This window comes from Rhinolophus ferrumequinum, chromosome X, assembly GCF_004115265.2.
Source record: "Rhinolophus ferrumequinum isolate MPI-CBG mRhiFer1 chromosome X, mRhiFer1_v1.p, whole genome shotgun sequence".
Classification (NCBI taxonomy): domain Eukaryota; kingdom Metazoa; phylum Chordata; class Mammalia; order Chiroptera; family Rhinolophidae; genus Rhinolophus; species Rhinolophus ferrumequinum.
The window spans coordinates 2,032,682-2,048,392 of NC_046284.1; the positions used below are offsets into that span (position 1 = coordinate 2,032,682).

At 36.2% G+C, this 15,711-nt stretch overlaps 1 protein-coding gene and 1 pseudogene across 1 annotated transcript in view; one reads left to right on the forward strand and one right to left on the reverse strand.

The window, feature by feature from the left end:
• Positions 1–1,459: 1,459 nt before the first annotated feature.
• Positions 1,460–15,711, forward strand: part of TEX11 (testis expressed 11) — a 140,574-nt gene continuing 126,322 nt past the window's right edge. Inside the window, 3 exon segments of the mRNA XM_033110786.1 lie at positions 1,460–1,624; positions 8,968–9,052; positions 11,593–11,672. Coding sequence (XP_032966677.1) covers positions 1,460–1,624; positions 8,968–9,052; positions 11,593–11,672 — 330 coding nt within the window.
• On the reverse strand, positions 5,425–5,990 carry LOC117021368 (probable ribosome biogenesis protein RLP24; annotated as a pseudogene).

Sequence of the window (15,711 nt, forward strand, 5' to 3'; positions counted from 1 at the left end):
ATTCCCTTCACCCATGTTACCTCCGCCTCTACCCCCCACCGCCCTCTGGCCACAACCAACCTGTGCTCTGTATCTATAAGCTTGGTGTTTTTTTGCTGCTTTTAAATTTCTACATATAAGTGAGATCCTATGGTATTTGTCTTTCTCAGACTTATTTCACTTAGCATAATGTCCTCAAGGTCCATGAGTTGTCACAAATGGTAAGATTTCATTCTTCTTTATGGCCGAGTAATATTCTACTGTATATATTTACCACATTTTTTTAAATTAGATTAAATTTATTGGGGTGACATTGGTTAATACATTATATAAGTTTCAACTGCACAATTCTATAATACGTCATGTGTATATTGCATTGTGTGTTCACCACCCAAAGTATAGTCTCCTTCCACTGCCATTTATTTGGCCCCTTTACCCTCTTCATCTTACCCCCACCTCCCTTCTCCTCTGATAACCACCCTCTGTTGTCTGTGTCTATGAGTTTGTTTTGTTTGTTTGTTTGTTGCCTTTTGTTTTGTATCCCACATATGAATGAAATCATATAGGTCTTGGTTTTTGTTTTCTGTCTGGCTTATTTCGCTTAGCATGATACTCTCAAGATCCATCCATGTTGTCACAAGTGGCAGTATTTCATCCTTTCTTATGGCCAAGTAATAGTCCATTGTATATATGTACCGTATCTTCTTTATCCATTCATCCATTGAAGGACTCTTAGATTGTTCCCATGTCTTGGCCACTGTAAATAATGCTGCAGTGAACATAGGGCTACATACACCTTTAGGAATAAAATATTTCAAATATTTCAGGTAGATACCCAGAGGAGGGATTGGTGGGTCCTATAGTAATTCTATTCTTCATTTTTTGAGGAACCTCCATACTGTTTTCCATATCGGCTGCACCAGTCTGCATTCCCCCCAGCAGTGTACGAGGGTTCCTTTTTCTCTACTGCCTCTCCAACACTGTTCAGAAAATGGTGACATCATTTGTACAGATTCAGTAACTGGCTAATGTTGTCACTAATTGAACTTGTCATTTTTTTCTCACAAAGTAAGGTCAAGACTTCAGAGACAGGATAAGTTAGCTATGTCTGTCTAATGCTTCAAAGTATTAAGTATTTCAGTTTTACAGGGCACATATCTGAGTCTGCCTTTGGAATTTCTACATTTTCCAGTTTTGAAGACATTATTAATTTTTATTTTGTAGTTTTAAGATGATCTATGATAACATTACTATTTGTGAAGTGCATTTTACTTTCTGAGAACAAGAATGATGATTGTTATAAACAAGTGATTCCCAGGAAACAAATTTTATTTGAAAATTGTACTGTACTTCTGGCTGAAAGAAATGTTTTCTCCAGTTGATTTTTATTCTAAGGTAATCATTCAAAGTTTCTTCATGCTATATTCATTTGATCAAAGATCTAGGGATAGATTTCAAAATGATTTTCTGCTTTTACCCGATGGTCATAGTTCATAGCACTTTTAACCTTATTGTTATTTCAGAGGTCATTGAAAACCTGATTATAAGTGAAGATTCACCTGGCATACCTGAGGCAATTGATAGACTCTTCATGGATATAGAAAATGTCAACAGGGATTCTATGGCTGAGATACAGGATGCTCAGGTTGGTATACAAATAATTTTCTTTGATATGTTTTGATCATTGTAATTAATGTATAAGTAAAAAAAGTAGTCTTGATAAACCATTGCTAAGTACATAGAAGTCATTTTTGGATTTTAAAGCCTAATGAAGCATTTAGGGAAAATAGTTTTAGAAACCAGTGGAGAACTAGGTTGAATATAAGCCTTCAGGGGTGCTTTTTTGGAGAGTATTTTTTCTGGTGTTTAAATGAGGGTCTGTCACTTAATTTGGAAATTGCCTTATGGTTCTGAAATACTTTTTGGAACGTTTACTTTGGGCAAAGCCTTATATTTTGGTAACTGCACATATGGAAAAGTGAGAATAAAGTTTATTGTAAATCTCCCTCTTTTTTTTTAAACGTATAATAGCTTTATTTCGATATAATCACAAACCATGTAATTTACCCATTTCAAGTGTAAAATTCAGTGATTTTTTTAGTACATTCACAGATTTGTGCACCCATTACCACAATTAATTTGAGAACATTTTCATCACCACCCCCCCAAAAACCATTTCTTCCCCTGTCCCCCAGCCCTAGGTAACCTTTAATCTACTTTCTATCTCTATGGGTTTGTCTATTCTGGACATTTTCTATAAATGGGGTAATACAATATGTGGTCTTTTGTGACTGCCTTCTTTCACTTAGCATAATGTTTTCAAGGTTCTTCAATGTGGTAGCAGGGATCTGTACTTCATTACTTCTTATGGTTGAATAATAGTCCATTCTTTGGATAGACCACACTTGGTGTATCCATTCATCTGTTGATGAACATTTGGGTTATTTAATCCTTTTGGCTAGTGAATAATGCTGCTATGAACATTCATGTACAGGATTTTGTGTTTTTATTTCTCTTAGGTATACACCTATGAGTCAAATTGCTGGTAAATTTGGAATCTTTTTATGGTAAATTTGTTTAAACTTTTGAGGAACTGCCTGATTGTTTTCAAAGGTGACTGTACCATTTTACATTCCCATCAGCAGTGTTTGAGGGTTCCAGTTTTTCTACATCCTCACCAATACTTGTTATTATCTGTCTGTTTGATTATAGTCATCCTAGTGGGTGTGAATTAGTATCTTGTGTTTTATTTTTAATTGTGGCAAAATATGCATAACATAAAAATTACCATCTTAACTATTTTTAAATGTAAAGTTTAAATGTTAAGTACATTCACATTGTTGTGTAACCGGTCTATAGAACTCTGTTCATCTTGCAAAACTAAAATTCTGTATCTGTTACACAACAGCTCCCCATTCTCCTTTCTCCCCAGCCCCTGGCAAGCACCATTCTACTTTCTGTCTCTATAAATTTGACTCTTCTAGGTATCTCATATTAGTGGAATCTTAAGAGTTTTAGGTATACAGCATGTTGGTTATGGAAAGGCTAATCTTTCATATTATTTACTTCCGTTCACTACATATATTTACAGTGTTTATCATTACACATTTTTATATACCTAGCACATTTGCCATACAGGTGCCCAGTACATATTTGCTGAATAAATCTGAATTTTGTGAATTTGAAGTGTTTATAGTCATAATTAATCTTATCCTTTCTTTGAAACATAATATGGAAAAATATAAAAAAAAAGTAATAAAGCTTTATATACAGTTTGAAAAATGGAGGAAAAAATCACTCAAACTCACACCACTTCAATATTACCACGCTCATTTTAAGGTTTCTTTAACAATTTCCATATTTAAAATTTTTATAGCTATAATTATAGTGTACATGTAGTATTTTTGGCACTGTTAAAAAGGCAATTTCTTCTCTTTTCCTAACATTTTTATTGTAAAAATCTTCAAACAGAAAAGATAAAAGATTTGCAGTGATCTCTCATTGTGATTGTTTTTTTTTTAAATTTTTATTGGGGAATATTGGGGAACGGTGTTTTTCCAGGACCCATCAGTCGTTGTCCTTCAATCTAGTTGTGGAGGGTGCAGCTCACTGGCCCATGGGGGAATCGAATCGGCAACCCTGTTTTTCAGAGCTCATGCTCTAACCAACTGAGCCATCCAGCCGCCCTCATTGTTGTTTTAATTTGCATTTCTCTGATGGTTAGTGATGTTGAGCATGTTTTCATGTCTATTGACCATCTGCCGTGTTTCCCCGGAAATAAGATCTAGCTGGACAATCAGCTCTAATGCATCTTTTGGAGCAAAAATTAATATAAGACCCGGTATTATATCATATCATATCATGTCATATATCATATATCATATCATATTATATTACATTATATAAGACCCGGTCTTATAGTAAAATCAGACCCGGTATTATATTTATTATATTATATTATAATTATATTATAACACCCGGTCTTACATTATAGTAAAATAAGACTGTGTCTTATATTAATTTTTACTCCAAAAGACGCATTAGAGCTGATGGTCTGGCTAGGTCTTATTTTTGGGGAAACACGATGTCTGTCCTCTTTGGAGAAATGTCTGTTCAAGTCCTCTGCCCATTTTTTTCATTGGACTGTTTGTTTTATTGGTGTTGAGTTGTATGAGCTCTATAAATTTTGGATATTAACCCCTTATCAGATGTATCATTGGGAAACATCTTTCATTCAGTACGTTGTCTTTTCATTTTGTTGATGATTTCCTTTGCTGTGCAAAAACTCATTAGTTTGATGTAGTCCCATTTGTTTCTTTTTTTGGTTTGCTTTGTTTTCCTTGCCTGAGGAGATATATTAGAAAAAATATTACTAAGAACAATGTCAGAATTAATTGTCTATGTTTTCTTCTAGGAGTTTTATGGTTTTAAGTCTTGAATCCATTTTGAGTTTATTTTTGTATATGGTTTAAGACAGTGGTCTCGTTTTGTTTTTTGCATGTATCTGTCCATTCATCCCGATAACCATTTATTGAAGAGACTGTCTTTACCCCGTTGTATGTTCTTGCCTCCTTTGTCATAGATTAAATGACCATATAGGTGTGGGTTCATTTCTGGGCTCTCTGTTCTGTTCCATTGATCTATGTGTCTGTTTTTATGCCAGTACCATGCTGTTCGATTACTGTAGCCTTGTAGCATACGTTTGATATCTAGTAATGTGATACCTCCAACTTTGGGACCTTTTGTGGTTCATTATAAACTTTAGGATTATTTGTTGTCGTTCTATGAAAAATGTCATTGGTGTTTTGATAGGGATTGCACTGAATCTGTAGATTGCTTTGGGTAGTATGAACATTTTATTGATGTTAATTTTTCCTCTCCGTAAGCCCCGTATATGCTTCCATGTATTTTTATCTTCTTCAGTTTCTTTAGTGTCATAGTTTTCTGAGTATAGGTCTTTTAACTCCTTGGTTAAATTTATTCCTAGGTATTTTATCCTTTTTGATGCAGTTATAAATGGGATAGCTTTTTTAATTCCTCTTTCTGTGAGGTCATTATTGGTGTATAAAAATGTCATCCATTTCTGAATATTAATTTTGTGTCCTGTTACTTTACTGATTCATTTATTAGTTCTAATAGTTTTTTGTGGATTCTTTTTATAGTGCAAAGATAATTTTATTTTATGTATCACTGGCCATGAATTTTTGTCATTAGTTATTGCATAAATCCTGGCAGTGCCATTATGCAGGTGGCATGACTATTTTATGTCCACAATCACTTCTGTATTTATAGAATTTTTATGATTTACCTAAGGGCATCGGTGAATGTTTCACATTGAGATGCAATCTAGCATCCATGATATCTGATGATTTGTAGATAGCAATGTATTAATAGAAGAGATGTATTTTTAATCATCTTTTCATTTGAGTCACCTTAAATGAAAAATCAATAATTTAGACGTTCTAAGAGAGATTTTCCAAGGCACCCATAGAAATGTTTACAGACAGTAGTAAGGTTTTCAGAAACAATTTCCATGTCCACATCCTGTTGTAATTTCTGTACATTTTGTTTTCCAGCTGCGTCCCTTTGCCTGCAAAAGGGGCCCGGATGAGATGAATGTTCTGCTTGACTTTTTTGATGTCCTGAACTTTCTGTAGTATTTTATTTTTCTTCAACCTGTTTATTATACATTTAGCTTGACGTTTCTGTTTGATCTCTTCGACTCTCTTCATTGCATCGATAGATTTTTTTTCCACAGCTCTTGCTGGTACTTGACAGGTTCATTTCTACGTTTTTCAAATTCAAGTAAGTTATCCACTGTAAGCTCTTTGCCAGCCGCTTTATGGAATGCTTTCGTCTACCTGACCTTGCGAGGATTGCGCTTCTTTTTAAAGTTTTTATGACACTTGGATTTACAGAATCCGAACACCTTGCAGTTGTTGTGGATGAACATCACACTGTGGCTGGGGTATATGGGCCCCTAACAGAAGTTAACACTTCTCAATATGCATGTTGAACACGCATGGGGATCCGCCATCCAAACGCTGAGTTTGAAAGCTTTTCTGTGGCCTCTTTAGGGTTCTCTAGATGTAGTATCATGTCATCTGCAAATAATGAGTTTTACTTCTTCCTTTCCAATTTGGATGCTGTGGGGACAGAGTCCCAGAGAGCAGTTTCCAGGCTCTCGGCCTCACGTGGAAAGGTGCTGGCTTGGGTAGTAGATGGCCATCAGCTGTGACTAGTTGGCCAACAGCTGTTACCCTTTAGCCATTAACCACTAATATAACTGCCTTGGCTACACTTAGGGGGTTGTTGGTTGGCAGAGAAGCGGACGGCAGATTGTGTGGCTCCTGCTTCCTGTGGCTCCAACCCAGCCGCCAGCAAGAATACAGTGGTATGACTGCCCTATCTATGGCTCCGTGGGTGTTCCTTTTTGGCCTCACCATGTCCTGCGTTCTTGTGCGGGGAGCGGGAGCTGAGACTGCGTGACAGATGCCTTTTTAAAAATTCTTCTTGTCTGATTGTTGTTGCTAGGACTTCCAGTTCTGTGTTGAATAAAAGTTGCAAGAATGGGCATCCTTGTCTCGTTTGTGATCTAGAAGTAAAGCTTGCAGCTTTTCACCACTCAGTATTATGTTAGCTGTGGGTTTGTCCTATATGGCTTTTACTATGTTGAGGTATGTTCTCTCCACTCCCAGTTTGCTGAGAATTTTTGTCATAAATGGATGCTGGATTTTGTCAAGTGCTTTTTCTGTATCCGATGATATGATCATATGACTTTTATCCTTCCATTTTGTTTATACGATGTATCGCATTAATTGATTTGTGAATGTTGAACCAGCCTTCCATCCCAGGAATAAATCCCACTTGATCATGGTGTATGGTCTTTTCAGTGTATTGCTGAATTTGGTTGGCTAATTTTGTTGGGGATTTTTGCAGCTGTATTCATCAGGGATATTGGCCTTTAATTTGCTTTTTTGTAATGTTTTTGTCTGGTTTTGTTATCAGGGTAATGCCGGCCTTGTAAAATGAGTTTGGGAGCATTCCTTCCTCTTTAACTTTTTTGAACAGTTTGGGGATAGGTATTAATTCTTACATGAATGGTAAAATTCACCTGTGAAGCCAGCTAGTCCAGGGCTTTTGTGTTGGGAGGCTTTTGATTACTGATTTGATTTCATGAGTAGTTATTGGTCTGTTCAGATTTTCTGTTTCTTCCTGATTCAGCCTTGGGAGATTGTATGTTCCTAGGAATTTATGCATTTCTTCCAGGTTGCATGACCACTTTTTAATGGCTGAATAATATTCCATGTAGTGGATTTTTCATAATTCATCTATGTATTTCTTTGTCATTGCATATTTATATTGTTCCTAACTTTACACTATTGTAAATGATAGGAGGAGCACTATTAAGTGCAAATATTACCCCCCGAACATTTTGGATTGTGTCTGTGGGATAGTCTCAGAAAAGCAATTACTCTATCAAAAGATACAAACATTTTTTGGCTTTTTTTTTTTTTTTTTACATATTGTCAAATTGCTTTCTGAAATACCAAAAATGGCAGCTTCTTTATGCTGTTTTACTCTGGATGTTTCTTCCCCCCCCCCCTAAATACCATTTGTTCCTCTGGGAGATTTGGAGTCAAATATTAAGTCCATGTGTGTGTGTTTGGGTGTGTTTTTCCTTTTTTTAAGGAGGGCGCAGCTCACAGTGGCCCATGTGGGGATCGAATCAGCAACCTTGGTGTTATTAGCACCACGCTCTAACCAGCTGAGCTCACCGGCCGCCCCAAACTCCCTGTGTTTTTGATCAAACAAATCAAATAGTACTTGATGTGAAAGTCATCATGCGGTCAACAGTGGCATGGGGATGCTATGTGACAGAGATGGAGACAAGCGTTAGGATTAGCCCCAGAACAGTTAGTGAAATGACAGCAATGCTAACTAGTCTGTTTAAAGGGAAGCTCATCAGAAAAACGTGGAACTGTGAGAAAAGTGACACTAGAGAAAATAATTAAAACTAAAATACAATTGTGTACCTTTATTGTATATAAAGTATGTTTTTTTTTTGGTTTATCCAGTTAGTACTCCTCTTAGTCATATTACTACCAATATGTTTATTGTAAGATAATGGTATATAGCTTCTATTATAGTCACCATGGCACCCTGGGAGATTTTGGCCACAGCTATGCCATATTGGTCTCAGGCAATAGTACTTCCCGGGACGAATTATTTTCTTCAGAGGTCTCTTGCCAGAAACCAACTTGTCCCAAATTACACATTGTTTGTGTGTCTTCATTTTATCCTTGAGACGCTTTGAGCTTGATTTATTTTTGCATCCAGCTGACTAGGTTCCACATGATTAAAAGATAAATCCCAAAAGAAGCTGCTAGACACTTTGCCCCCTAGTTTCTTGAGCAAAACATAAGAAAACAACAAAATTTTATTATTTGAGTATGTATTCTTTATTTAGTACTTTGGCAGGTACAATACGTGCTGCATAAGTTGTATGAGACATGAGCTTTGATATCAAGGAGCCTAGTTGGGAAATAAGAGTATAACTCAACAATTAAAGAATAAATGATACAAGTAATTAAGTAGCATAATTGCTTGCTTAATTATGTGAAACTTAATGACTATAAGAATTCAAGGAATATCTAGTGTAGACTGTAGTGGTTGCTGAAAATCCCATGCTGTTCCCGGTAAGACTGAACTGGATTTGAGTTACATAAAGAGAATGGGGGAGGTGTACCAGGTGAAGCCACCAGTATGAAGGCGCACAGATAGGAGTGAACACGTTGTGTTCATGGGACAGTGAGATCATCACTCAATAGTGGGGAAGTTTAGAGGAGGAAAGGGAGAATGTGATTAGATTATGGAGGGCCTGTAAATGACCCACGATAGTCACTAAGCATAAAACATGCAAGAAAGAATGTATCTTTGGAGGTGGACAGTGTTTTAACTGGCTAAGAAAATGTTTCTCTTGTCCAGGTTGAAGAAATGGCAGTGAACCTGTGGAATTGGGCAGTTACCAAGAGAGTAGGTTTGGTTATAACTGTCGACGACAAAGCTAAATGTACGTATATATTTTTTGATTCATATTGTGAGAAGTATTCTTACTATGTATCAGATTGTGTTCTTGCAGTTTAAATGATATTTTGACCAGTTCTCACATAGAAATTTGTTAAAAGAAGAGTAAGGGAAACAACCCATAATTAGTGGTTTCTCAAGCACACAGCTTCCTTCAGTTTTAACTGATTTTTCAGAAATTAGCTCCATGTTAATAAAAGTTTAAAAGCATCACTGCAAGAAATAGTCTGCTGGTGAACAACAAAGATAATTAAAGGATGGGGAAATGAGAACTTGAGGAAATGTTAAAGGACACAGATTATCTTCCCCAGAGAAGAGAAGGTCTGGATTCTGAGGGACCGTCAAGTACATAGTAGTTTCCTCTCTCCATTAATAATAGAATGAAAAATGTTGCTACTTGAGGGATTTAGATTTAAAAATCTGTAAAGAATAGTTTCCTCATGAAGTTGGTTGATGAGCATTGGGCTGAGTTACTGAAAATTTTTCTTTTTTTACTTGTGAGAGCAAATAAGAATAACAAAACAAAAGCCCCAAACCAAACTCATCTGGTGGCTACATTAAATGTTCACTGGCAAAGTTCTAGTGCTTTAGCTAAATGGTCATGGTCTCGTGTGGTCACAGTTACTGATTTCCAGCAAGGATGGTGACAGTGAATGCAATTTTGGAAATTACATTGCTCAATTATAAAGGATACATTGAGGCAACAAACCAAAAGGTGACTCTCTGGACTGCTTGGCTTTGTAAGGATGAATGAATTTTGCCTGTTAGACTCCAGGATAAAAAGTTCCAGGCAACATTATGCTTGAGAATCAGGGAAGGAATGGGTTAAAGCTAAATGAACAAGAAAAACAGTGCTTGCTTCGGCAGCACATATACTAAAAGAAAAACAAAGAATTCACAAATGCCAGAGGATACAACACTGTGCGTTGTCTAAAGTCAATTCAAGGATCAAGCTGTGGGCACTGATGGAGCAGAGTAAGGCAGATGTAAGGAGTCAGTCAGCAGGCGTCTAACCAAGATGTTTATAACATAGAAGGGCCCAGAAAAGGCTGGTGGTGAGACAAGGGCAGAGCAGCAGCCACAGAGGAAACATCTTGGTACTGGAGTAGCATTCTGTCTCGCCTTCTGCCTTTGGCCCGAAAGCTTGTTGGTGATAACTATAAACAGCTGGATCAAGAACGTGGGGATGGGAGCAAAGTTCTTAGACGCAGACATTTCCCACAGAGGGACACTGCTCAAAGCTGAACCAGGATGGCGGAAGCCAAGGAAGTAGTGTTTTCCAAAAAGGTTATTATGATCATTGTGAAATGTTGCTTTGAAGTCAGGGAAGGTGAGCCTTGGTAGTGCAGTTTTAGTAAAGTGGTAAGGATACAACAATATGGCTTATGGCTTAGGATTTATGGCGATGAGTGAATAGCAGGACTGTGGGATGGAGACGGACCATTCGATTAATGAAGTTTGGCAAGGAAACGAAGAGGAGAAACGAGATGGAGGCTTGAAGCACAGTGGGGTTGATTTTTTTCCAAGGGAGGGAGATGGATGTGTTTGAAGGTGGAGGGAGAGCAGTAAATTGAGAGGGAGGTGCTGAAGGTATCTTTGGAGAGGGGAAATAATTGAGCCATCAGTGTCTTTGAGAATACTGAAGTAGAAGTAAACTTGGGAAAAAGTAAACTTTTAGAAACTGGAAATGCAAGACAATGTAAATACATGATTGCAAGTTGTTTTACTGAAAGTTTTTTCCAGAGACAAATTACCTTTGGTAAGGGATGAATAGATTTTACATTTCATGATGGCTAATAAAAACTGACTCCTTCAGTTGCCCTGTAATTTCAGCTGGGCAAATCTCTTTTCAATTGAATATTCATTAAAAATGGTATTGGCGTAAGTGTTAGTAATGGCTGCTGAGATCTCACATCAAGGCAACTAGTTCAGTTATATGTGAGCTCATCTTTTAAAAAAAAATTGGATATGTTTTATGATCAAAGAAACTACACAAAGAGGTTGTAGTTATTCAGACTTTCCTATTTTTAGGGGAACTGAACTGTATCATGAAGACATCTGTATTTTCTAAGTTCTACTTGAAGAACTTTTACGTCATCTACAGCAAAGGATGTATTTAGAAAGTTTCAATTTAGGAGAATAGTCTAAAACTCTCATGATGTTCAGAAATTTTGTCAGATGTTGAATAGCTTTAGATTTCAGTTCACTTAGAATTATTTTGCTGCCAGCATGGTTCATACAAGAGCATCACGTGGCATCAGGTGTCTTCAGTGAGTCTTTGGGGCTTAAGAGCTGCAGAAATTAAAATTTGAAAATCAAATATCTGTCTGACTGGAGCATTAAGCAAATGACTCATTTGATAAATCTCACGTCATTTATTTTGGGTAACTGGTGTTTTTTTAAAGCCTTTAAAACTCTTATTTTTAACCGCAAAACTTGTTTCATTTCACTGCTCTTTTCTCTTTATAGGTGTATAGGAAAGGAGAATGAATGTTTTGTGTTCATGATCTAATTACTGTTTTGCAGTACGACATGTTGCTTGCAGATTGATGTCTATGTGTGAAAGTTCAGCTGCTTCCGAAGAAGCTCTTCGAAGACAGATTTTGGTAAGTCCTGATTAAGTGACGAGAACGTGCCGCTGCAGTGAGCTAGTGGTTAGTCCTATGACGGTGCTTGGAGTTAGTGTAAACCTGGAGGGAGGTTGTATCCTTTAGTGCTATCCCGGTTTCTTTTATGATGATGATATCTGTTACAGTGAAATGTCTCAGCAGTATTATAGTTGTCATTACAGTGATTCAGTGGCCTAAATATTGAACTTATAATTCAGGATTTATGAAAAGTAATGAAAGTAATAAAAGGTAATAGTTCTCTGCTCCATCCCTCCTTACCCTGGAAAAATGATTTCAAAAACAGTTTAAGAATTTTTTGCACTTTTATCCTTAGACTATATCCCACTAGGGATGTACAGTCAAAAGATTGTTTTTGTATTATTAAAATATTGTTTTAAAATTACTTGAAATAATTTCTTTCTCTGTGATTAACCCATCGACTTGATATATAGTTAAGTTCAATTTTTTTTATTTGCTTTTGATTTTTAGCAATTGCTTCCCCCCCATGTTGATTGAATTTTGTTCTATAATTATGTAAACTATTTCCATGGTTTTGAAGTCAAATCTAGTCAAGAAAGTATATTCAGATAAGTCCAGCTTTTATCTCTGTCTTCTCCACCCTGTTCTCTCCCTGTCCCTGTAGTTAACTATTTTATTTTATTATTTATCCTATTTTTAATTTTTAATTTTCAATTATTGTTCACATTCAATATTATATTAATTTGAGATATGCAGCATAGTGGTTAGACATTTATATAACTTACGAAGAGATCCCCCCAATAGGTGCAGCCACCTGACACCATGTATAGTTATTTCCTTTTGGTTTTTAAATATAAGCAAACAGGTATGTGTTCATATCTCCCAAGCCCCAAGGTTCTTAGAGAAATGATAGCATTCCATATATACACTTTTCTCCACCTTTAAAAAACTCCATTTAACATTACATCCTAGTGATTACTCCATGGCAGTCCAAAAAGATAGTCCTCATTTTTGACAGTCACCTAATGTTTAATTGGTGCACGTACCTTATTATATTCAACCAGCCCTCTTCGATGGCCATTTGTGTGCTGTGATAAAGTGCCTCGTGCATATGTCTTTTCCCATTTTAAGGTTATTACTTGTAACCATTTCTGCTTTCATTTCTCCTGGTTATCTGCATATATCTTAATCATATGTATGTTTGTATTACTGTTTTAGTTTGATAGAGTTGCCATAACAAAATTCTACAGACTGGGTGGCCTAAACAACAGAAATTTATTTTCTCACAGTTCTGGAGATTAGAAGTCTAAGATCAAGGTGCTGGCAGGGTTGGTTTCTTCTGAGGCCTCTGTCCTTGCTTTGCAGATGGCCTTTCCGCTGTGTGTGTGCATCCCTGGAGTCCATTTGTGTGTCCACATTTCCTTTTATAAAAACACGAGTCAGGCTGGATTAGGGCCCACCCTGCTGTACTCATTTTAACACCATCACCCTGTTAAAGGCCCATCTCCAAATACAGTCACTTTCTGGGGTCCTGGGAGTTAGGACTTCAACACAGGGATTTTGAGGAGACACAATTTAGACCAAATAATTAAATGTTTTTTTTAAAAATTGAATGTATTGGGGTAACATTGGTTAATAACATTATATAACTTTCAGGTGTAAAATTTTATAACACGTCATTTGTATACTCCATTGTGTGCTCAACACCCAGTCTAATCTTCTGTCACCATACATGTGGCCTCCATTGTCCTCTTCATCCTCCCCTCACCTCCCTTCCCCTTTGGTAACCACCAAATTGCATGTGTCCGTGAGTTTGTTTGTTTGCTCGTTCATTGCTTTTTTGTTTATATCCCACATATGAGGGAAATCATATGATTCTTGCCCTTTTCTGTCTGACATATTTCACTTAGCATGATAATCTCAAGATCCATCCATGTTGTCGCAAATGGCAGTATTTCATCCTTTCTTATGGCAGAGTAGTATTCCATCGTGTATATATACCACATCTTCTTTATCCATTCATCAATTGAAGGACACTTTGGTTGTTTGCATGTCTTGGCCATTGTAAATAAAGCTGCAGTGAACATTGGAGCACATATATCTTTATGGATAAATGTTTTCATTTTTTTTTGGGGTAGATACCCAGGAGAGGGATTGCTGGGTCATGTGGTAATTGTATTCGTAATTTTTTTGAGGAACCTCCACACTGCCTTCCATAGTGGCTGCATCAGTTTGCATTCCCACCAACAGTGTATGAGGGTTCCTTTTTCTCCACAGCCTCTCCAACAGTTATTACTTGTCTTGTTGATGATAGCCATTCTAACAGGTGTGAGGTGGTATCTCATTGTGGTTTTGATTTGCATTTCCCTAATAGATACGGAAGTTGAGCATCTTTTCATGTATCTGTTGGCCATTTGTATGTCGTCTTGGGAGAAATGTCTCTTCAGGTCCTCTGCCCATTTTTTAATTGGATTGTTTGTTCTTTTGTTGCTGAGTTTTATGAGTTCTTTATATATTTTGAATATTAGCCCCTTATTGGAAATGTTATTTGCAAATATCTTTTCCCACTCATTTCGTTGCCTTTTTGTTTTGTTGATGGTTCCTTTTTTGTGCAGGAGATTTTACTTTGGTGTAGTCCTCTTCATCTATTTTTGCTCTTACTTCCCTTGCCTTTGGTGTCAAATTGTTAAAATCATCTCTAAGACCAAGGTCCATAAATTTGGTACATATGTTCTACGTATTTTATTGTTTCAGGTCTTATGTTTAGGTCTTAATCCATTTTGAATTAATTTTGGTACACGGTGACAGAGCAGTCTAGTTTCTTTCTTTTGCATGTGGCTTTCCAATTTTCCTAGTACCGTTTATTGAAAAGGCTTTCCTTTCTCTATTGTACATTTTTGGCTCCTTTGTCGAAAATTAGTTGTCCATATTTATGTGGGTTTATTTCTGGGATCTTAATTCTGTTCCATTGGTCTGTGTGTCCGTTTTTCTGCCAATATTATATTGTTCTGATTATTACAGTTTTGCAGTATAGTTTGAAGTCAGGTACCTCTGGTTTTCGTTCTTTTTTTCTTGAGATTATTTTGGTTATTTGGGGTCTTCTGTGGTCCCATACAAATTTGAGGATTTTTTTGGTTCTATTTATATTTCTGTGAAAAATGCCATTGGGATTTTGATGGGGATTGCATTAAATCTGTATATTGCTTTAGGTAATATGACCATTTTAACAATGTTAATTCTTTCAATCCATGAACACAGAATATCTTTTCATTTCTTTGAGTCTTCAATTTCTTTCAGTAGTGTCTTGTAGTTTTCAGTGTATAGGTCCTTCACATCTTTTAAGTTTATTCCTAGGTATTTTATTCTTTTTGTTGCAATTTTAAATTGGATTTCTTTTTCTGGTTTTTTAATGATATTTCGTTGTTAGTATATAAGAGCCCAATGAATTTCTGTATATTGAATTTGTATCCTGCAGCTTTACTGTATTTATTATTTCTAATAGTCTTTTGGTGGAGTCTTTAGGATTTTCTATATATAGAATCATGTCATCTGCAAATAGTGACAGTTTTACTTTTTCCTTCCCAATCTGAAAGCCTTTTATTTCTTTCTCCTGCCTGATTCCTCTGGATAGAACTTCCAGTTCTGTGTGAGTAACAGTGGCAAGAGTAGACATCCTTGATTCGTTCCTGATCTTAGGGGAAAAGCTTTCAGTTTTTTACCATTGAGTATGGTTTTAGCTGAGGGTTTGTCATATACAACCTTTATTATGTTGAGGTATGTTCCTTCTATACCCAATTTGTTGAATGTTTTTTATCATGAAAAGGATATTGTATATTGCCAAATATATAATATCCTTTTTCTGCATCTATTGATATGATCATATGATTTTTATCTTTTATTTGTTAATGTGGTGTATGCCATTGATCGATTTGCATATGTTGAACCATCTTTATGCCCCTGGGATGAACTCCACTTTATCGTGACATATTATTTTCGTAATGTGTTGTTGTGTTTGATTTACTAGCATTTTGTACAGGATTTTTGCATCTATATTTAT